Source organism: Dermacentor andersoni, chromosome 2 (assembly GCF_023375885.2).
Source record: "Dermacentor andersoni chromosome 2, qqDerAnde1_hic_scaffold, whole genome shotgun sequence".
NCBI lineage: Eukaryota > Metazoa > Arthropoda > Arachnida > Ixodida > Ixodidae > Dermacentor > Dermacentor andersoni.
Window position 1 is genome coordinate 171214854 of NC_092815.1, and position 23163 is coordinate 171238016.

Consider the following 23163-nt stretch of genomic DNA (forward strand, 5'->3'; position numbering starts at 1 on the left):
CCTGGAACACTTTTCAAAGCTCCGCGTTTTGGTCCCGCGCTGCAATTGTGGTTGAAGAGATAAATGCAAGAAGAATGGCATCTATATGGGTACACAGTCCGAAGTTATTTAGACGGGCAATTTCAAGACGCAAGAAAAAAGTTAATTTGAACTCATCTCACGATGACTGTCGACGGTAATGAGAACAGCAATCCAGCAGTGCAGTGACAAAGCAGATTCTCAAATTGGCATTTATTTAACACGTGTAGTGCTAATTCTGAGGCATTCGATGATTCCGCTATGTGCAGGATCCTCCGATATCGTTCTACTTTGCTATGGCATTCGCATGCCAAAATCGCTCGTAAGCATGGAGGCATGACGACGACTGTATGACGCCGGCGCCATCAAAATGGAATGACGATTGAATGATATCGGTAGAACGACACAGGCGTAAAAGGACGACGCATGACGACAATGACATGTTGATTCCTAAATTATGATTATGGTATAATGAAGACAACGTGACGACGATAACATGAGGACAATGAGATGACGACGGTATGCCGATGACTGGATGAAGAAGCGCGCATGACGACGATGGCACGACTAATACGGCATGACGACGGTATGACAACGGATGCATGGTGGCGTTTGTGTAACGAAGACGCAATGAGGACGATGACATGACAACTGCAGCATAATCACGATTGAATGACAGTATGATTACGATAGAATGACCAGCAAGGAATAACGTCAATGAATCGACGAGGGTGGAAAGACGACAGTGGGATGATGATACTGAAGTGATCACAATGTTGAAATGACAGCGTAACGACGATGTCGTGTCAACAAAGGTATGACCATGATAGCATGAGGAGAGTCGAATGTTGAAGTAACAATGACGACGGTGGAACGGCTGTGACGGTATGCCGACGACGGTGTGGCAGCGAATGCATGACGACGACTGTATAACGACGATACAGAGGAAATGATGGCGTGAGGGCAATGGAATGACGATGACTGTATCACGAAACCTGTATCAAGAAGGTGGCATGGCGCAGACGGCACAACGAGAGTCGGGTAACGAAGCTGGTGCGATTAAGAAGGCATTATGATGACCGCCTGTCAATGAAGGCATAATAGCGGCTGTCTGTTGATTATGGCATTACAAGGGTGGCATAATGGCATAGTTATTCAATGACGGCAGTATGATTACAATATAATGATGGAGAAATATTTACGACGAAGCAACGATAAGAAGGTATGGCGACGACGGCATGGCTATATTGAGATGACGTTACTGCAGTGATAACTATGAGAAAACGACAGCGTGGTGACGATTGCGTGACGTTGATGGCATGACGAGAGTATGATAGCCCAAAGCTGGAATGACAACGACTGAACAACCGCGATGGCGTCAATATAACGGTGTCACAACGAGTGCACGATGACTGTGTGACGGCGATGGTGTGACGACGGCGGCATGACGAGTGTTGGATGACAGACCTACAGTAGCGTTGATGCTGCTACCACGGCGACATCACAATCACGAGTCCACGCCAATGGTTCAAGCAATTAGACAACTTGGGTCATTGAGTCGTGGTAGAACGTATGACGACGACGGCATGCCGAGAGTTAGATATCACGAATCTGCAAGATATCAACGACGGCATCACTATGGCGGTGTGATCGTGATAGCGTAACGACGATGTCATGATGAGTGCCGGATCACATAGCTGGAAATGACGGCAATGAAGCTACTGCGACGGCATCACGACCACGAGCCCACACCAAATTGGGCCAGTGTGTCGGAGTAGAAAGCGTGACGACGACGGAATTGGAAGAGTTAAATATCACAAAGGCGCAATGACCACAATGGAACGACCACGATGATTTCACAAGGAGCAGATACCTACTGGCCCAAGCAGGTCGACAACTTAGGCCACTGTGTCCACGTAGAGGATAGATAGATAGATAGATAGATAGATAGATAGATAGATAGATAGATAGATAGATAGATAGATAGATAGATAGATAGATAGACTTAAAACGGCAGAAGTAGGCAAATAATGCTGTTCGCATCATTACAACGTAGTGCTAACACTCGCTCTGACTCTTGATTGAATAACGACTGTCATGTCACGACTGGAGTAACCCGCATGGGTTTCCTTTGCAGCACTGACCTACGTTTGGGTGCATGTCTCATTTTCCATTTATTAACGACTGTTATAATAGTCAAAGCAGTGCACTTATTAGGTCCGAACTGCAGTAACTATTACAATATTTTCTGCAAAAAAAAAATAACTCAGAACAGTTTCCTTTCTTTATTTATGTTACCCTCGGGATTGAGAGTACATTCACAGTGTGCGTGCTGCTTTCGCTTGCTGTTGTCTGCTATAGCTAGTACATTGCGAGGCATCTCTCAGCGCGATGACTGGGCTGCGCGACCGACTCGTTGTGCATTGAGAGGTAAGAGAACGTCCCTTAGCCTCACTTTTGTAATAATTTTGTGTGGGCCTTTTGCGTAAGCTGCACTAGACTTTTGTTTGCACGCGCACTATTTGTTATGTAAAGCTTTCCATTGATCTCGCTTCTAAGGTTGTTTCTCTCTTCTACCATTTCTGTTGTAAATGCTTTACTTTGGTGAAATCCGAATTTTGTGATTCAGTATGAATCTTGAAATAAATAGGTCATTAGTATTTGCTTGTACACATTTACCTGCTTGACTAATTGTCGTAGATGCATCCTTTCATAGCGGTGGCGTAAAAAGAGATTTTCTTTTGTTCACAATGGTGTGTGCATAATGCGGCGATATATTACGTGATAACCTTAAACAAAATGCGGAGGTTGCCTTGTATGCCACATCAGAAAGTGCACACTAGACGTTGGAACTGCTAAAAAGTCGTGATTCTGAAGGTTGGCTCTTGGCTTCTATTTAGCAAAACAGACTGCTTTCTTCTGTATATGTCAGCTCGAGTTTACGGATACATTTGAATTTATTATATTTTTAATAGCGAAGCGAACTATTTTCGTGTTTGGTACTTATCTGTATTGCGGTGTTTACGGAATGTTTTATGGTATCGTGGTTCTACTTATGAAGCTTTCCCTGTGGGTCGAGAGCTGCTGAAGAACTACACATTTCACTCCACACACATTAGCATGGTATATATTAAGAGCTACTTGTTCGTATAAGACCATTTATAGTGTCCCTTAAGGGACACTATAAATGGTCTCGTAAGCCGGTGCACTTCAAGTAGCGTACTAGTGCATGAATCGCTTTTCGGTGCCATGCCAGTGATGGGTGTGGCCACGGTCCGAGTATCTTTGACTCGGACAACCCTCTTGAGTCCAATCTGTTTAAAGTTGTCCTCAGATAGAGGCGTTGTACGTCGTAGCGAGGGCTGGTACACAATAGGTGCACCATGGTTTCTTCGCACCTACAGTCTTCGCACATCGGGCTATCTGCAATTTCGATACGATTGAAGTAGGCGTTAGTGAGCGCCACTCCCATCCACAAGCGGCACAGCAAGGTTGTTTCGCCGCGGGAAAGGCTAGATGGCAGTTGTAGCTGTAGCATAGGGTCTAGTTTATGCAATCGGCAATTGAAGGCACTTGAACTCCAGAAATCTTTCGACTTTTTGCGTGCAAGCAGGCGAAGTTCCCTGGCAGCGTCCTACCTCGCTAAAGGTATTGGACGCGTCTGGGCGTCTTCGTGGGCAGACCGGGCAGCCCTGTCAGCAAAGTTGTTCCCGACGATGCCACAGTGAGCAGGAACCCATTGAAAGATAATGTTGTGTCCTGTTTACAAAGCATGGTGGAGTACTTCCCTGATGCCGGATATTATCTGCTCGTAAGGTATATGGTGTAGTGCAGACTTGATGCTGTGAAGTGCTGCCTTAGAGTCACAAAATAAACTATTTCTCTGTCGGCTCTTCGATGGCGTACGTCATAGCGACATGGAGAGCTGCAAGTTCTGCGGACGTAGATTTAGTCATGTGTGACAATTTGAATTTCACTGTAACCTGCTTACCTGGAACGACGAATCCGGCAGGTCAGCTGGTAGGTGAGCTCGAACCATCGGTATATATATATATATATATATATATGTGTGTGTGTGTGTGTGTGTGTGTGTGTGTGTGTGTGTGTGTGTGTGTGTGTGTGTGTGTGTGTGTGTGTGTGTGTGTGTGTGTGTGTGTGTGTGTGTGTGTGTGTGTGTGTGTGTGTGTGTGTGTGTGTGTGTGTGTGTGTGTGTGTGTGTGTGTGTGCGGTCATGATACGTCTGGTGCAGTAATAGAGGCGTCAGTTGCTTCAGCGCCGGCGATGGATGACTGGCCTTAGTAATTCCGGGAATAGCAAAATTCACTTGAGGCTGTTGCCGGCACCAAAAGGGAGATGAAGGCTTCGCCGCCGGTATATAAGATGAAGGCATGCACTCTTGATGAACGCAAATCACTTTCCAAAAGGTCGCTTGAGGTCTCTCGGCTGGTAGGGAGGCTGAATGATGGTCAGGGATCGTTGACAGATGGCGAATGTGCATTGTGAGAGAGTCCACAGCTACGTGTGTCTGGATCATATGGTCTCCCGCGATGGCAATTGGTGCTTTTGTTGAGGCGCACCGAGGCGGCCGTAAACACGGGCGTAGGACTTAACCTTGTGTACTCTCCAAAGCGCGAAATTTCGCCTTGCATGTATTCGACAAAACTGGTAGACTGTAACGTAGAAGTCCGAGAAATAGTACCCTGTACAGCTGCAACATAAGATGGACTGGAACACACCAGTTTTTCCCGCAGAGAAATTTGAAGACCTGAGCAATGTCAACTAACTTCTCCAGATAGACGCAGTGAAGGCTCCACGAGAGGTTGCGGTTGATGATGACACCTAGAAAGTGATGCGTTTTAACATAGGACACGACTTGACCATTGATTGAAACGGGATACAATGACATTTGTTTGCACGTAGAGCCAACCACTGTACACTTTTCAGTAGACGCACTGAGGCCTTGTTCTCGGAGATAGGATGCCGTCATGGTTGCCGCCCGCTGAGGCCTGGCCCGCACCTGAGGGTAGGGTCGCCGCAGAGGCCCATCTGCAAATGTTGTCGGCGTATATTGAGATATGAAGTGTCCGCGTTAAGCACTCCGCTACTCCGACGAGGACGAGGATGAACAATATGGGGCTCAACACTCCACCCTGCGGCACACCATGGCAGATCTAACGTTGCGAAGTTGGGCCGTCTTCGGTCTGCAAGAAAAAGCGCCTGCCAGTCAAATAGTCCCGAATCCATTGATACATCCGGCCACCAACGCCCACAGCCTCAAGTGAGTTCAGTATGGCCTCATGAGTGACGTTGTCGAATGCTCTTTTGATATCTAGAAAAATTGCCACTGATAGGCACTTAAGGCTTTGTTGTTCTTGGACCCAGGTTACGATGTCAATGACGTTGTCGATGGGCGAGCGACCTCGACGAAAGCCCGCCATGGATTCCGGATACGTGTTGAATCGCCCCAGGTACCATTCCAAGCGATCAAGAATCATTATTTCGATTACTTTGCCGTCGCAGCTCGAAAGCGCAATCGGATGATATGATGATAGCAGTGGCTGAGGAGTTCTATAGAGGTCTATACAGTACCAGTGGCATCCACGACTATAATGGAAGAGAGAATAGTCTGGAGGAATTCGCAATCCCAAAGGTAACGCCGGAAGAAGTAAAGAAAGCCTTGGGAGATATCCAAAAGGTGAAGGCAGCTGGGGAGGATCAGGTAGCAGCAGATTTGTTGAAGGATGGTGGGCAGATTGTTCTAGAGAAACTGGCCACCCTGTATACGCAATGCCTCATGACCTCGAGCGTACCGGGATCTTGGAAGAACGCTAACATAATCCTAATCCATAAGAAAGGGGACGCCAATGACTTGAAAAATTATAGACCGATCAGCTTACTGTCAGTTGCCTACAAACTATGTACTAAGGTAATCGCAAATAGAATCAGGAACACCTTAGACTTCTCTCAAGCAAAGGACCAGGCAGGATTCCGTAAAGGCTACTCAACAATAGACCATATTAACACTATCAATCAGGTGATAGAGAAATGTGCGGAATATAACCAACCCTTATATATAGCTTTCATTGATTACGAGAAAGCGTTTGATTCTGTCGAAACCTCAGCAGTCATGGAGGCATTACGGAATCAGGGTGTAGATGAGCCGCATGTAAAAATACTGAAAGATATCTATAGCGGCTCCACAGCCACCGTAGTCCTCCATAAAGAAAGCACCAAAATCCCAATACAGAAAGGCGTCAGGCAGGGAGATACGATCTCTCCAATGCTATCTATTCACAGCGTGTTTACAGGAGGTATTCAGAGACCTGGATTGGGAAGAATTGGGGATAAAAGTTAATGGAGAATACCTTAGTAACGTGCGATTCGCTGATGATATTGCCTTGCTTAGTAACTCAGGGCACCAATTGCAATGCATGCTCACTGACCTGGACAGGCAAAGCAGAAGGGTGGGTCTAAAGATTAATCGGCAGAAAACTAAAGTAACGTTTAACAGTCTCGGAAGAGAACAGCAGTTTACGATAGGTAGCTAGGCAGTGGAAGTGGTAAGGGAATAGATCTACTTAGGGCAGGTAGGGACCGCGGATCCGGATCACGAGACTGAAATAATCAGAGGAATAAGAATGGGCTGGGGTGCGTTTGGCAGGCATTCTCAGATAATGAACAGCAAGTTGCCATTATCCCTCAAGATAAAAGCGTGTAACAGCTGTGTCTTACCAGTACTCACGTACGGGGCAGAAACCTGGAGGCTTACGAAAAGGGTTCTACTTAAATTGAGGACGACGCAACGAGCTATGGAAAGAAGAATTATGGGTGTAACGTTAAGGAATAAGAAAAGAGCAGATTGGGTAAGGGAACTAACGCGGGTTAAGGACATCTTAGTTGAAATAAAAAAAGAGAAGCGGGCATGGGCAGGACATGTAATGAGGAGGGAAGATAACCGATGGTCATTAATGGTTACGGACTGGATTCCAAGGGAAGGGAAGCGTAGCAGGGGGCGGCAGAAAGTTAGGTGGGCGGATGAGATTAAGAAGTTTGCAGGGACGACATGGCCACAATTAGTACATGACCGCGGTTGTTGGAGAAGTATGGTAGAGGCCTTTGCCCTGCAGTGGGCGTAACCAGGCTGATGATGATGATGATGTATGCGGAGAATTTCCAGATTTCAGAATTGGGATCAAGCGGTTCGATTTCCATTGTTTAGGAACGAAGCCTTCGTGCCAAGACTCATTGTAGTTGATGAGCAGCTCACCACGTGCATCATGTCCAAGGTGGCATAGGGCAGCGTACGTGGTGCCATCTGGTCCTGGTGACGAAGAACGCCTGCAGGTCGCCAACGCAGCGTCGAGCTCTTCGAGTGAAAATATGCACATTCATTTCTGATGCACCTGCCTCGGGGATGTCATTCAGTGCTGTGTCAGTAATGATGACCACGGACGCAGCAACCCGTGCACAAAACTCCTGAGCTACTTCAAGCTCCGAGCGGTGTTGGTAGAGGGCCAGAGCAGCAAAGGGCTTGCTTCCTTTGATGCGGACATGAGCGAAGACCCCTAACCGGTCTCCATATCTGCTAGAGCGATTTTCAGGGATCAAGCGACTGACAAAAAGCTTTTCATGGCTTGTCTTCCAATTTTTCCATCCGACGCTGGACTTTCTTTTGTATGCGTCGTCAAGCCCTCAGATCCAAACCGGACTTCGTGCGCCGATACCTTCTCTCCACCTGTCGGCATATCGCACGCAGCCTCTCCAGTTCTATATCCGAGTCTGTTCGCTTTTCTGACCTTGTAAGCGAGCAAATGAATGCTTTCGTTGTTTCTGCGATAGCATCTTTGATATTGTGTGAAAGGCCTTCCCGACGTGCGTCATCCATATGCTTCTTAAAATTTGATGAATCAATTGTTTGCGAGACAGTGGAGAAGTATTTCTCAACTCCACTAATCTTTATGCATGTTAGAATATGGTCGTTTCCATGTGTTCCTATGTACGTAAACCATTGGACACTCGAGGCAAAGCATCGTGGCACCAAAGTTAAGTCCCAAGCAGCTGCTAACAGGTCGTGCCTCACAGAAATGTAGGGCTGCAGTTATTCATGAAGCACATATCTTGGTCGGCAGCAAAAGAAGCAAGGCCTCTGCGTCTGGAGTCAATTTTAGTGCTTCTCTGTAGCTGGTGATGCGCGTTTAAGCCACCTGTGTTAACCCAGGGACAATTAGTCATTAGTAATATTTTCTTATGACTTTTGCCGTCAAAGTGACCCGCGGGGGATATGTAGGCACCAATTAGTGTAAATGACACAGCCTCCTTTTTGACATGCAGGCAGACATATTGGTTGTCGTAATGAGGCTCTACCGCATTAGCGACATATTTAAAGTCCGTGCGGATGTAATGATCAATTTGCTGCGCGCACCGCATGTGGACGAGACGAAAGATTCGTAGCTAGCCAGTCTAAGTGGAGTTGATGTGTTTGGTTCGCAAATGACCAGAATGGGGCAGGGATTTGTGAAAACGAATTGGCGAAAGTCTGCTAAACGGGTCTTGAGATCTCTGGCATTCCATTGAATGATCGACGCACTTTTAACTTCAATGCGGAAGGGGACTATTGGTCGAGCCGTGGTGCTTAAACGATACTAGCCAGCACTGGATTTGGTGCATATAGTATTTGCAGAGCACTTCAAGCTGCTGGTGTCTGCAGCTTGTTCAGTATCATGTGGATTGTATTAATTAGCGATTGCAGCATTACAGCCACCTGCCTGTCTTGGTCACAGAGATCATCAACAGTAGACGCAGGGGATTGTCCACCAAAAGCTTGCTCTGATTCTGTTGGTGAATGCTGTCGTTTTGTTAGGGCCGGCAAAGATTCGACAGATGTGGTCCTCTCAGTGGCCTTGTTCTTCGTGGTCCTTTCCACAGTGCATGGACTGGGCGGCAGAGGAGGAGGTGGTGTTGTAGGAAGTGGCATGCGCGTCGCATAGACAACAGCTTTCCTTGAGGAGCGTCGGCGACGGGAGCGTCGCTTCCTGATTTTATCGGCGGCTTCGCAATGAGATGAATGATCTCTCGCCATCTCTTTCAACATGGCCATTTCCTTCTTAATATGTGGGCAATTCTTCGATGAATCTCCATGTGAACCGCCGCAATTCGAACACTTCATTACAGTCGTGCCACATTTAGCTGCAGCGTAGAGCTCGGCGCGGCGGGGGCATGCTGCCTGATTTTCGCAGACACTGCTCACGTGTCCAAGTTTCATGCATTTGCAGCATTGAAGAGGTTTCGGAATGAAAGGCTGCACTGCATGTCTGAAGTGTCCCACCTTAACATGCGAGGGTATATATTTACCCTTGAAAGCAACCTTCAAGCAGCGTGAACTGCCTAACCGTGTAGCATCAACAATGACCTCATCGTTTGCTGGCTTCATAAGAATCGGCAAGGCATTATTAAGAAACGCGACGTCTACGCTCTAGATAACGCCGGTGACCACGTCACATCCCAGAGGGATGTAAGAGCCTGCCTGAGTGCCATCGATTTACGTTACGCTTCGTAGAGTGGTCAGAGCACCCACATGTTTGACATCAACCGCCAGTAGATTTTTTCGGGTGTTCACTCGAATGTCCGATATTTCGTTTGGCACCAGGGCTTCCTGTGCCATCGACACAGATTGCCCGTTAAGTAGATTCATGTTGAGGGTAGAAGGCACGGGCACAAATATGATGGTATTGACGTCCGGCCTCTGCGTGTCTCACTCTTTGCGTGCTTGACGATGAAGACGTCCTGGTGTTCCTTCTCCTCGCTCTGCGGCTCTGCACAAGCTGGAAGTCATCATCGGAAGGGTCCTCACTGCTGAGAGAGTAAACATCGATGTCCTCGCTGTTGTAGTCGCTCTGTTGACCGATTCGCTTAGGCGGCCGCCGCTGACGCCGCCGGCAGACGTGCAGGGTGGTACACTTCCATCACGACCGAGCAGGGAGCGAGGACCAGCGGATGCACTTAGATTTTGAAAGGAATAAACCGGAGCTAAAATGAACAGCGCTGTATCAAAAACACTTCGTCGGCTTCCTCTCTCCTTTTTTCTAGCTTGACAACCAATCACGCGAGATGGCATGGACAGTAAGCACTAATGCACGAATACGCACACAGAAGCGAACACACACACGCTTTTGTGTCGTTATTTTCGTGAAAGTGCTGTTGTGAGTGGTTGATGAATTGTTCTGTTAGACTTTGGCCTCGATTGCCAGCTATGTATGCAAAAGCGCTTTTCGGACGCGTAATTGAGTATCTCCGTAACGAATACGCACTGGTACAGGGTTTCCGTTGAAACCAGATGGATGTAGTTTGGAATATGAACGTGTATGCATTCGTAACGGGGGAAACCTTATCGCACATCATTCGTATTGAACACCGCATGTCGAGTAGTAGGTTTTATTCCCGGAAAAAACGGAAGATTTGTCGAGTGTTCCGTGGTCGTCGGATTTATTAGCCTTTGATAGTGAGTTTCTGTTGGCCGCTTAAACCGGCTTGTGCACCGGGAAGTGAGGCTGACATGTCGCCACCTGCGGCTAATGAATTTCCAGACCCGATTCCTGGTCCTGAGGGGCGACCCGCAGGCCCTGACGGTCCGCCACCTAGACCTGAGAGTGATGAACCGACACCACCAACTGCATTTGACGGCCCTCCTGAAGGCAGCATGCCGCCCGCAGATGATGGGCCGTTACCTGCAGGTCCAACCGGTCCGACACCTGACACTCCGACGCCAGGACCGACACCTGGTCCGACACCAGAGGGTCTTCCTGAGGGGAATGCACCGCCAGGAGCGCCGCCGTCCAAAATGCTATCTACTGCACCCGTGAAGAGCTCGGGCGGCAGCCGTGGCTTGGGCCTGAGTTCAGCCTGGCGATTCAGGTAGGCCAGAACCTGCTTAATCTGGTCGTCGACGGCCTTGCGCACCAGGGGCTCGAGGCGCTTCTTGACTGACCGCTCGAGGAACGACTGCGCAGCGCGCAGGAACGTGCGGAACAGTGGCTTTCTCGACGGCTCGTGTGGCTTGAGGAACAGCCTGAAGCCTTGAAGAAATAGGATCTTGAAGTTTGTCACGTGGATCTCATGGGGACCCGTTCTGTGAATTCGTAAAAAACACAATATTAGGAGATTGGTGCCGCAGGTATACAACACAACATGCGAGTGCAACGTTCGAGTTGGTTCAGACCGATGAAGTACATTTGCAGTAATTAATTGAAGCGCTTTGACTCTGCTTCGCGTTGCCTTTTGGTTATCACTTTGTATTCTACAACGAAAGAATTGTTAGTACAACTGCACTCTTAGACAAAGGTACACCATTTCAGGTGTATATCTGCCACAAAACAATAATCGTCATATGCCTTGCTTGCGTTTCCTTTCTTGAAAACGCCGCGCCCACTACTTTCCTGTCGGGAATGCTATGCCATGCTGATAACGCGCATGCCGTTCGTTACTGGGAAGTACCGGGCTCGCAGCGTTAAAGAAAGGAAATACGGACAAGACAGATGACGAGTATTGTTGTGTGGCAAGATACGACCCAAAAGGTTTAATTTTATTGGCAGTGCATTAAAAACGGCATGTAAGAGTTGTGCGATTAGGTACAATTTTCTGAGTACAATAGCGAAAGTCACGCGAGCGGACTGTTGTGAAAAAGAAAAAGGTGCTTTATTTTTCATAGTCATCAAATATACTCGCATCAAAAACAAATATAAAACAACACGAGCAGACAGTAGTGAAATGTAGTCTAGGTTGGTCCTTGGGAAATGTAGCCATAGTCTGTAAGTACTCACTGTTAGTTGCCCGTATTGCTAACAATGGCTAACGTTGACGCTTTATTTATGGAAACGTATTCCTGCATTTTCCTACCTATAAAGCAGCCATAGACATTGGTCAGACTGAGAGCACACAATTGGATTGCATAGGTACGATACCTTAATTTTATCGTCAAACGAGCTTACACCTATATATGCATCTAACCAACGCTACGCTAGGGGACTGCATCAGACCACTAGGGAAATGCTGTCCTTCCTCTGTATTATTGGCAGCTTTAAAAGAGAATACTGTCGTTGTTTACCTGAGATTCGGGAAAAGTACTGTCGTTGTTTACCTGAGTCAGGAAAAAGGCCGCACTAGCCGGCCTTTTTACTAACTGGTCGATGTCATAGTACCTCAAGAACGCGCTTTCCAATCCACGCAATGCATTATTTTTGCTGTAGAAGAAGGGCTTGTGCTGTTCGTAAGAACATTATGGTAGTTTTCATATGTACTTTTCATTTTCATTTACTATTTAACCCGCCGCTTTGACCGAGCGGACAGAACATTTGCACCCTACGCCAATGGGGCCCTGTAGTAGTATGAAGTCGTCGTACGGCGCTCTCTTGAGCGCTGCAATCAGACTTACGTTCTTCTAACAAGTTTCTTATGTTTACTTCACAAGTGTTTGATAATTTTCAGACTGGAACGGGCAATTATTTGTGTTCGAATTATGCGTACCCGAGTTATCTGTTTTGTCGACGAAAGCCCTGGCGGGCGTTTACTTACTGCGCTATTTCGAGGATGGCACGGGCTTTCTTGACGATCACAGTGAAGTGCACGAGCTGCTTTTTAATATTCCTTCTGTTCATCGTCACGGTGGCCGACGAGTTTCCGAACACGTCCGTGATGCCCAGGTCGAGGCCGAGGCGCATGCCGCTGTGGTCGGCCGTAACGAAGCAAGGACCCGTGCGTTTCACGTGAGACAGGCCGTACACGAAGGAGTTGAAGGTACGCACGGTTCCCGACATGCGCAAGATGCTGGAAAATGGCAAGGTCATTTCGGGAAGCTTCAACGGGTCTGCCCCGTAAGCCAAGAAGATCTGGCGGAGTAGCAGTGTGAACAGGTCCAGCTGTCCGTGATCTGAACCGAATCCTACTATGCCTCCACCACCTCCAATTTCACCTTCGGGGTTCTCTCCGAAGACCTCTGTTGGTTCAGACCCACCAATCGGACCTCCGGGTCCTATTCCGCCGCCACCGCCCGCTCCCATTCCAGGTCCTCCGGTCACACTCGGTCCAACGCCTGATCCTCCTATAGTTGCACCTGGGCCACCTTCTGCACCTTCTCCGAAGGTAGGCTGCATTCCGGGGGCACTTGGCCCCGCTCCTCCTATGACATTTGGTCCACTTCCTGGCCTGGAAAGTCCACCAAGACTAGGGTTGCCTATAGTGCCGCCCTTCTGCTGACCTGGTTTGAAAAATAAGAAAGCAAGGAAAACTTTTATTAGTTCTCGCATAAAGTCCGTATTATAAGATAAGCACTAGATGTCATTCTTTTTCTTATATAGACTCTCGCTCTTCGATTCGGACGCGCCTTATAAGCCTGAAATGTAATATGTTTTCGGGCACCGTCGTGGCAATATTGTTTAGGCGAAGTACAAATGCTGCATGTGAGTAGATACTTCATTCACTTGTTATCTATAGAAAGGGAGCGTGACGGGTGCCGTCAGAAGTAGGGAAAAAAGACCACTGATACCTCTTATTTCGAAGTATAAACTTGTTGAGATTGTTGCTCTTATCACTTCGCACTTTTCTTTTCTTGCCAGGACTCCTTGTATTTTGCCCAATTACTTCACTTGCCTTTTTCCGCTTCATTGTGTCAGTTATTTCAGGGCTCATTGAGGTATGTACGTTGTGGCCTAGTACGTATGACTGCAGATGTTGTTCCATTTTCCTTTATAAATTGTGCCTGTTGTGGATGAGTTTTCAGCGGCGAGTTGGCACTCGTGATAGGTTTTTATTATTGTGGCAGTAATTGCGCACTCGAATTGTGCATCGAAAATTCTATTTAGTATTTATAAACGTGTTACGCTATTCCTGATATACCTTTGTTTTGATACTACTAAATTAAATAGCGGTGTAAAGTATTTGATTTCGTTAGGGGAGGTTCGTAAGGAAAGAAAAGAGCTGTGTTGAGCATGAGTACTCACTCACAATGTCGCGATAAATTACGGTAATCATAACTTGCTTTAAGCGTCTCAATCCGATGCGCAACGTAGCGCACATTCTCATTCCCCCCTTCAAGCACAGTTTTTCTACAAGAATTTTATGAAAATTGCCGTTGTGTATGTGCGAAATTCGATCGAGCACGATTTTGCACACACACACACACACACACACACACACACGCAAACAAACACACACACACACACACACACACACACACACACACATATATATATATATATATATATATATATATATATATATATATATATATATATATATATATAATTGAACAGGTAGTTTATACAAGTCAGAAATGGTATGTCACTGGTATCTGCCGTTATTCCTGCGATAGCAACCCACCAAAGCGAGAGGACACCAGCTGGGAACTCGTTCCGTCGATCCTCGCCCACTGCCGGACTGTAGGTAATGCTTCGCCGTCGGTTACACCCGACTTGCTAAGGCTGTTCTAGTTTCACCCACTCCGACCGGACTCATTTTTTTCGACAGTGAACTTCTCGCCATAGCTGGATATCGTCATCGGTAGAAAACAAGCGCCCTTCCGCTTCCGCAACGGACAGCAGAGGACAACGGATGCCGTACCAACAAAGCCGAGCCATTGCTCTTCCGCTTACGGTATAGACCGTAAGACCCCCTGGATGAGGCTTTCTTTTAATCCCGTCTTGTCTGACGAACACCAGTAGTAGTACCCCAAGTACGCCTCGTATGTTGGAAATTTTGTGCGCCGTTGTCGCTACGATGGCCGGAAATAGAAGGGCTCGCGTCTAACGTGTTCTTCTCGCTCTCACCCTTTATTTGAAGCGCAAGAACACGCACACGTCACTGACGAGATAGGGCTAATACACATGCTTGTTGCGCTGTTTCACAGCGAAGCTGTTTATGCGGACCCTATGCCGTTGTTGTCGGAGTTCGCTGAAACTATCATCATCAGCAATGGCTCGAGCGTCGTCGTCTTTCTCCGCAGCTGGCTCGTTGGCGGCCCTCGGCGCTACCGCGCGAACGCGCTCGTGCCACTGCTCCCGCGTTAGTCGTCATCGTCTTCTTTCACAGCTGGCTCGGTTGCCTCTCGTCATTCCAGCGTAGAATTTTACTTGTCTTATGTCGTCGTAATGGAGAGGCCGCGTTTACGGGGGTGTGAGCCATTGCATAAGGGGGTATTAGTCATTCATTGTCACGTGACGGACAGATCTGATGTTCAAGCAATTTAATTTTGAAGAATCGCCAACGGCAATGCCTGGCGGATGCTGCTAACCACGCCACCGAGGAAACTCGATACATCGAACGGAAGCGACAACGGCGGGTTGCGGAGATACCGTCACTGACGTCGTTCTCTGCGTCGCAGCCGAACGTGTGTGTAACCTCATTAAGAAACACAAATACGTCATTCGTCAAACCGATCTAAGCTGTCGTCAAAACGATTGCAGCGCCCGTATCCCCAGAGGTAAGCTTTGCGCCCTATATACGGAGCTTTGGATTAGTGGTTCCGCACAATCTATCTCAGCTACAACCATGGGAAGACCACGGGGCGAAGCAACTTGCACGCGAAAAAAAAAGAAGCACGGCAAAACACTGACACAAAGTTCACGCGCAAGAAAAAAACACTTGGAGGACCTCAACATATAAGCACCCCTAAGCATGCGCGCCACACGAAGCACGCGAAAGCGAAGATGAGGTGAAATAATGGTGAAACCTAAGATTTACAATATAGACTGCTTGCGAAGTTTGACTTGCATGGTTAACACTCGATTTAACTAACACACCTTCCCTGTTCGACCATCTTCATGGACTGGAAGGGGTGGTGATTTCTCCTTTTCTGTAGGAGCTTGCTTAACTAGATCAAGCAGATAAGCTTGTGAGTAAATAATTAATTTTATACCGAACAGCGGAATATTAGCAAAATATTTCTCTGGCAAAGCAGAGATAGCGATGACGCATGGTATGAATGAATGGGTGGTGTGAATGCCATAAGCAATGCCTTAAGATAACTTTATGCTTCTAGGAAGATAGGAAATATGGAGCCGCATGGTTATCCTGGTGATCAAAATGCGTATATACCAGCAAAAAAAAAAAAAAAGACGTCTGCGGGTTCTATGCTTCTGTGAGAATCGGCGTTAAGCGAGAGAATGAGAGAAATACGTTATTTTTGCCCATCATTCTGATTGGGAGGGAACTCTTAGTTCAGTTCCTTCTGCCGCGAAGCATTCGATGATGTTTGCCCAAATCGAAATTTAATTGTTATGAAAATGTAACGCCAATGTCCGAAGTGCTTGCAGAAAATGGCATAAATGAAGTGTTATTTTAGCCAAATAAATAGTTCACGATGCGAGGGATATCTAATGCTTAAGCAAACGTAACGCGGTTAGGCAAGTGGTCGCATTCTTGGCTGCTTGCTTGCTTACTCCTTTCACCAAGATGCTTACCCACTACGGCGATGGCACATGATGCCAACCTCTTGTGCACCTCTGTATTGTAGACTTCGTCACTTTTTAATGGGCAGTGGGTGTAGATGGCGATAGGAGGAAAACGGTATAAAGACGACAGAATGATGACGATGAAACCACCCGGTGGCTTAGCGGCGATGGTATTGCGCTGCTAAGCACGAGGTTGTGGGTTGAAATCCCGGCCACAGCGGCCGCATTTAGATGGTGGCGAAATGCAAAAACGCCCGTTCAAGAACAACAGGGCAAGTTAAAGAACTGCATGTAGTCAAAATTAATGCGGAGTCCCCCACTACGGCGTGCCCAATAATCAGATCGTGGTTTTGCCACGTAAAAACCAGAATCTATTTTTTTTTAATGGAACCACGGCGCCTTGACGACGGCGGCCTGGCGACTGCCAGGTGACCACAGCGGCATGGCGATGACAGCATGCCGACGACTGCACGACTACGAAGGCGTCGCGGCATGTGAAGAACGAATGATGACGAAGGAGGGCCGACACTGAAATCACAATTGAATGGCGACAACAGGTGGATGACGTAAGGACGATATTCATACACAGACGAATACAGAATGACAAACATGGCACACCGGGGACTACATGATTTCGAAGGCGTGACGAGGGCATGTAAAGTAGAGATGACAGCGGAGTCACAACACTGGACGGACGACAGAATTAAGACCGCACAGTCAGGGACGATGACAGATTGACGACAGCGAAACGATGATGACTGAACCACGACATGAGTGACGAGGACAGTGACAGGTTAAAGTGACGACGGCGGAACCATGACGATGTAATCACGAGAACCTGAGGACCATGGCATGACAACGATGGGAAAAGAGGAGCGAATGATGCTGACTAAGAGACGACGAAAGACAGACTAACAACGACGGGAGTGACAACGACAGAGGGGTAACATCGGAAGAATGACAATGTAACCATGAAGGCTTTAGGACCGCCGCGTCACGACGGTGGAATGATGAAATCATCATGACGTTGACGGCATGCCGACGACTGCGTGATCACAGCGGGATCACAACATAATGATAATTGCGCGACGGCGACAAGGTGGCGAAGATGGCATATCAAGAACGAATGATGACAAAGCAATCATGAAGATGGGACGATGGTAACGTAGCTACGACCACATACTATATCCAATACTAGTGTGCACTATACCCGGACGATGAAGGACTGAAAGCGACAACGTGACACCGAAAGTGGCCCTATGGGCACATACCCTGCCAGTCTGTGGTACGTGTAATTATACATTGTTCTATACTCGGCAATACAGCAGCAGCCTCCACCAAAAGAGTGGGAAGAGCCAAAAAGTCTTCGCTTTAAAGTGAGGCAGATGCCGATGCCACGAACTGTGACAATCGATGTTATGCGAAGCATCTTGCTGCTAGCTGGCTCTTCATCATCGTTTGGGATTACATAAAGCTTTACCAATGGGACCAACGTGTTTGTGCAAGACGAAAACCTGTGTGTCTGATGCAAGCGTGCGGGTGGCGGCAGTAACAAAACCACGGTGATGACAATCGTGTGACGGCGACGGCTTTATTTCTACTCCGGGCGTTCGATGCGAACTTAGGACATGCCATTTATTAAGGCCTGCGTGGGTAGTTGATGTGCGTAAGCCGGAGAAACACTGATTGTTACATCATAAGCGACTACGTGTTATACAATCGTAAGTGCCAATCGCTGTGTCATGTGGTCTGCGTTACAATGGCGATAGTAATTGCACTGTGGCGATGAAACAATAAAACCTGTGCGATCTGGGCCGGTCATAAAGGCAGTACAACGTCGCACAGTTTCTATGCAGCATTGCTGGCTGCTACGAGGAATGTGCTGGGGAATGCGGGCGATATTGAACATGGCGCGGTCTAACACAGCGTCTGAAAGCGCGAGCTATCACGAGGAAAGAACATGAGAAACTGACACGTGACGCACGCGCAAGACGTTTCAAACTACTAGTGGGCTTTGGCATGAGATGAATATGCGTGTGACTGCGGCCTACTAGTTAAAGCACAAGACTGCTGTGCTCGAAGGCATAGGGTCGAGTCTACTTTAGGTCCTGAATTAAATTTTATTGCAGGCGTGTGAAATAAGGCGAGGCCAGAAAAACCTACCTTCCTAACCACCTTAAAGTGTGTGCAACGAGGCAAAGAATGCTTTGCGTTAAACGTTGCAGATACCATGCGCTGGTAATCAGTTTAGCTTTCATTGGTGTTTGCGAAGAAAGCTGTTCTTGATCAATTACCATTTGCAAGCATAGAGAACACGACCGAGAAAGAGATGTTCACCGATAAATGCCCAGCAAATCATACGTCGTGGCGCTAGAACGTAAGGAATACACGCGTGACGACGAAGGATTGGCAACAATTTGAGGAAGTATTGACAAAAGTGGAAGACGAAGGAATAACCGTGACGGCATCGGGATCACGGCTTCACGACACCATAATGACTACAATTGAACGACCAATTGCTATGCTACTATGCGATGTCGACGCAATGACGGCGATGGAATGACGACGGCATGGCGATAAATTGTACGCCAATTCTGGAGTAATCACTATAATATGACGCCAACGGCGTCATATTATAGGCGCCAACGGCGGGACGACGATGGCATAACGACTGAATGTATAACGACTCTGACGTGACGAAGAAGGCCTCAGGACAATTGGATGACGAAGCTTCAATGACAATTGTGGAGTGATCGCAACGGCATTAAGACAATATGGCCGCCAATGAAGCACAACGACTGCATGACAACACAATAAACACGATGGTGTGACGACGATGAGTTGTCGACACTGCAATCAGTCCGACAGAATGAAGCTGACTCAATGACGACGATCGAATAACGACGATAGTAAACCAGCGGCAGAATGACAGTATGACAAACACGTGACGACAACGGGGCGGCGATTATGCAATGACGACAACGGCTTGGCAATTAAAAGACGAAACTGCAATGATCATGACGTAACGACCACGACGGAATCAGGACATTATGACCGCGAAGGGTTAACGAAGACTATAAAACTATGGCATGACGACGGTAGCATTATGATCATGGAGTGACGATGATGTGATTACGGCGGCGTGGTCACACTGAAATGAAGACAACGCTATTCCATGACGCTTTCCCGACTACGGTGGTATGTGTAGTGGCGACGACGGCTTGAGTACGAAATAATAATCCCAACGGAATGAAGGCGATGAATGTCGACGACAGCGTGTTTGTCGTGGGGTTGACGTCCTTGCTTGTGTACAGTACATATCGTCCCGGGTCACCTCACTTCGCACTATATCTGGTACTGTTTTGCACGATGCGCCGTACTAGCCAATTGTGCAGGACAGCGTCATCGCATATATATATATATATATATATATATATATATATATATATATATATATATATATAACGTCCGGTGAAATACGGGCGGTCCTAGCACTAGACAGCAGACAGCGCTGGCACACCAAACCGGCGAAGGTAGGCAAAACATACTTCCCTTTAAATGTTTACTGAAAATCGCGCTGAGCAATGGAGCAAAAAGTATGGAATTGCAATTGCGTTACCATACCGAAAAATCATAGCCAGAGACTTGGTTAACTTTCATTTCGGTCCAATTGTGACGAAATGTTCTACAATCGGGAAGCCGGACACCGATGGGGGAAAATTAATCTGTTTGCGCTAAGCTATTGCGGAAACGTCGCTGTATTGTAATAATTCTCAGCCCGCCCGTTGTATCCTGCTGTCAATCGCTCAACTAGAACAATGTGAAACAGCAGCTTTCTGCTGATGTTCAAGAAAAGGCGCAGCTTGATATAACCTTGAGATGCACAAGAATGTTATTAAGTTAAAACGTGTAGGTACCGAAACTTATGCAAGATGATCCACCAAATATAGTACAGTTTGTGTGTCCTGCGGTCAGCAAGGAACGGCAACGCTCAAAGTGCACCAGTTCGCTTGATGCGACTGTGCTTTGGCGATCCGGTGACTAGCAGCTTCCAGACTATTCAGTCATGTGACCATTGCCGGGCGTCGTCGTAGTCAGAGGAGTGTACTAATGTGGGAAGCGAAGTATCCTTGGCAGCAGCTTGGCTACGGTCGGCCGTGCATCTTTCGAAGGCATCCCATACAATCTATTGCAAGGGACTTAAGATTGTGAAAATCTGAAGTTTCTGAAAAGCATGCAATGTCTGATCTTTGGTAAAATTCCTATATTGCTATGCAGCTCTCCAACAGATGGTATTAGCAAGTTCTACAAGCCCGCAGCGAAAGCGCACAGGTCATGACAAGTGTCGTCAAACAAGGGCTAACTTCTTGCATGACAGAGTAAGTATTATAGCTGCGTTTACATGGCTGGAACCGAGTTCCATGTACATCAGTGTTGCAGCAGCCGTACAATGCGAGCTTCATATCTGTGGTGTGCAGTGGCCGCTCTTTACTGAAGAAAGCCGAGCGTTCAGTGCGGTGATAACTCACAATCATTTATTTCGTGTCCCGCCTGCATACAGTTAAGGAAGTCACAACTATGCCTTAATCACCTGCGCCCGGCCCCGTGAATTCGCTTTTACTAGCTAGCGATTCGAGCTCTTGACATCGATTCGTGTAATGAGTGCGCTGCCTCTCTGTAGAAACCTATACAGTATCGCCCCTTCGTTGAGCCGTAAAGGAGTGATCACCCTTCACTTTTTAAACAGAAGGACCAAGTTTTCTTTTGCCTTTAGCAGTTGTTGGAAATATTGTCCGAGTTTTGAGCACCTGCCCACGGCACAAGTATGCGTGCGATGACTTTATGAGTCGCCAACACAGCTGTTACGTATATAGAAATCGCGTCAGCCTTGAGTTACGGCTCTACCACTCTGGTACAACGGTACGCAAATTTATCCCAGTTGGGGAACAATGTTACAGAGCGGCTTAGTTGAACGACCAGACTCTCCCAACATCATATCAATGAATCCATCGCCAAAATGTTGGAGTGAAGGAAGCACAATGGATTTTCTGGTCGCATGGCTTCATAGAACTCGCTCCTGCCGTTCAAGTGACGAGTCGACCGCGAACCAAAGTAGTGGTTTAAGCGCCGTATATATTTATTTGATGCGCAGTATCTTAGGGAGCTTAACACTCATTGGCGCATTCGTGTTCACTAGTTTGAGTGCTTTGTCGAATGTTTCATGCCACTTACGATGGTTGCTAGGAAGTCGCGTTTTTTATATTTTATACATGTAGGCCTAGTGTTTGCTCGAGCAAGTTGAAAAAGAAACGTGACGTAAAGGAACATTCAGTCGTGTCTGAGTTTAGAACACCTTATTCTTGCGCTGATTGAAATACATTAGCTTCCACGGTTCACCGGCGTTGAAATCCTATTGTGTCAGTATATCTCTGCCGAAACAGACGCGACGATCGGTTACGAACTCTGCGTTGTCCAAAGAACTAGGTAGTTGGGCTTGCTGGTGGTGAATATATTTGTACATATACACGCACATGCAGCGCGAGGTCACAATACGGATAGTAGAGCAGACGTGCACAACAATCACAGCAAATTACTTGCAAGCGAACATTGAGTGTGCGTGATCACCTGCTTGTCTTGCTATCCCGAACAATGTGCGTATTTAACCTTAGTTGACGCTATCGCGCTTTCGTGACTGAGTGGTCAAAGGTCAGCTGAAGGTACCGCGAAATACGTCCGTTGAAATAGATTTTAGTTTACAAACTAATTAGAGGCTTACGCGTGAATATAGCTCTTTTACCGAGAAGCTTAGCTGCTTCTTACTCCAAAGATTTGAAGTTAAAATATGCCCTTACCATAGGCGGTCGCCACGCAAAACAGCAACAGTATTGCGCTCCGCATCGTCGGGAGCCTGTGTCTCCTGCGCCGCCGCTGCGCTCACTGGTCGGTGAAGAGGCACTGCTAAACCTTTTCTTTACATATGAAGGCCTTTCATGGTTGGCCTTGGATTGTACTAAATGTAGTTCACTGGATGAAGGCAAGACGCACGTGGACCAATCGCACGTCATACCTGTCATACCAAATACAAAGCAAACAGGATAAGACTGTTTTCAGCCAAGCCTGTGCGAGTCTGGCCCTTTCTTTCGCCTTTCAGGCCCGTCTGAGCACCCAGATGTGGACCAAATGGCCGGGCCGTCATTGTTTCAAGTCCTTGTGTCTTTAAGTTTGCAATACATCGGCGTAGACGAAAGTGACTTGTTTTCGTGAAGCCTGCACAGCATTGTGATACGAGTATGCGACAGCTTGCGCAGGATGACTGACGGCAGCCTTGTACGCTCGTGTGTGGCGCCTTGCAAATGGCGAAGGCTCGCTACTTAAAACAAAGCTAATGGTTATTCAAATTGTGACGAAAGGTGGAAGGGAAAAAATTAAAAAAAAAATGCTCGTGGCGGTACCTCGCATGCAGACGCCACGTCAACACTACCGGTGCCGACATTTTTCGCATGGATTTCCTACCAAGAAAAGTTCTTCCTATGCACTTGTCTTCATGCTAATACTGTATTCTTGCAAAAAAAAAGAACGGATATACCGTTATTGGATGCGGCGGCTTCACGTGCCAGGCCTCGATGATGAATAGACTTAGATGAACCTCTTACGCACCGTCTCTCATGAATTATAAGTGTCAGCCGTGTTCTCATCAAATCCTTAA

General features: G+C 47.2%; 1 protein-coding gene across 1 annotated transcript; it reads right to left on the minus strand.

Moving 5' to 3' along the window:
- Positions 1 to 10435: 10435 nt before the first annotated feature.
- Positions 10436 to 22417, minus strand: LOC126540437 (uncharacterized). Its single transcript, XM_050187253.3, has 3 exons — positions 22310 to 22417; positions 12586 to 13267; positions 10436 to 11143 (listed from the first exon to the last, which is right to left on the minus strand). Exons 1-3 carry the CDS (start codon positions 22353 to 22355, stop codon positions 10504 to 10506), a joined length of 1368 nt encoding a protein of 455 aa, XP_050043210.2. The 5' UTR covers positions 22356 to 22417; the 3' UTR covers positions 10436 to 10503.
- Between the last annotated feature and the right edge of the window lie 746 nt (positions 22418 to 23163).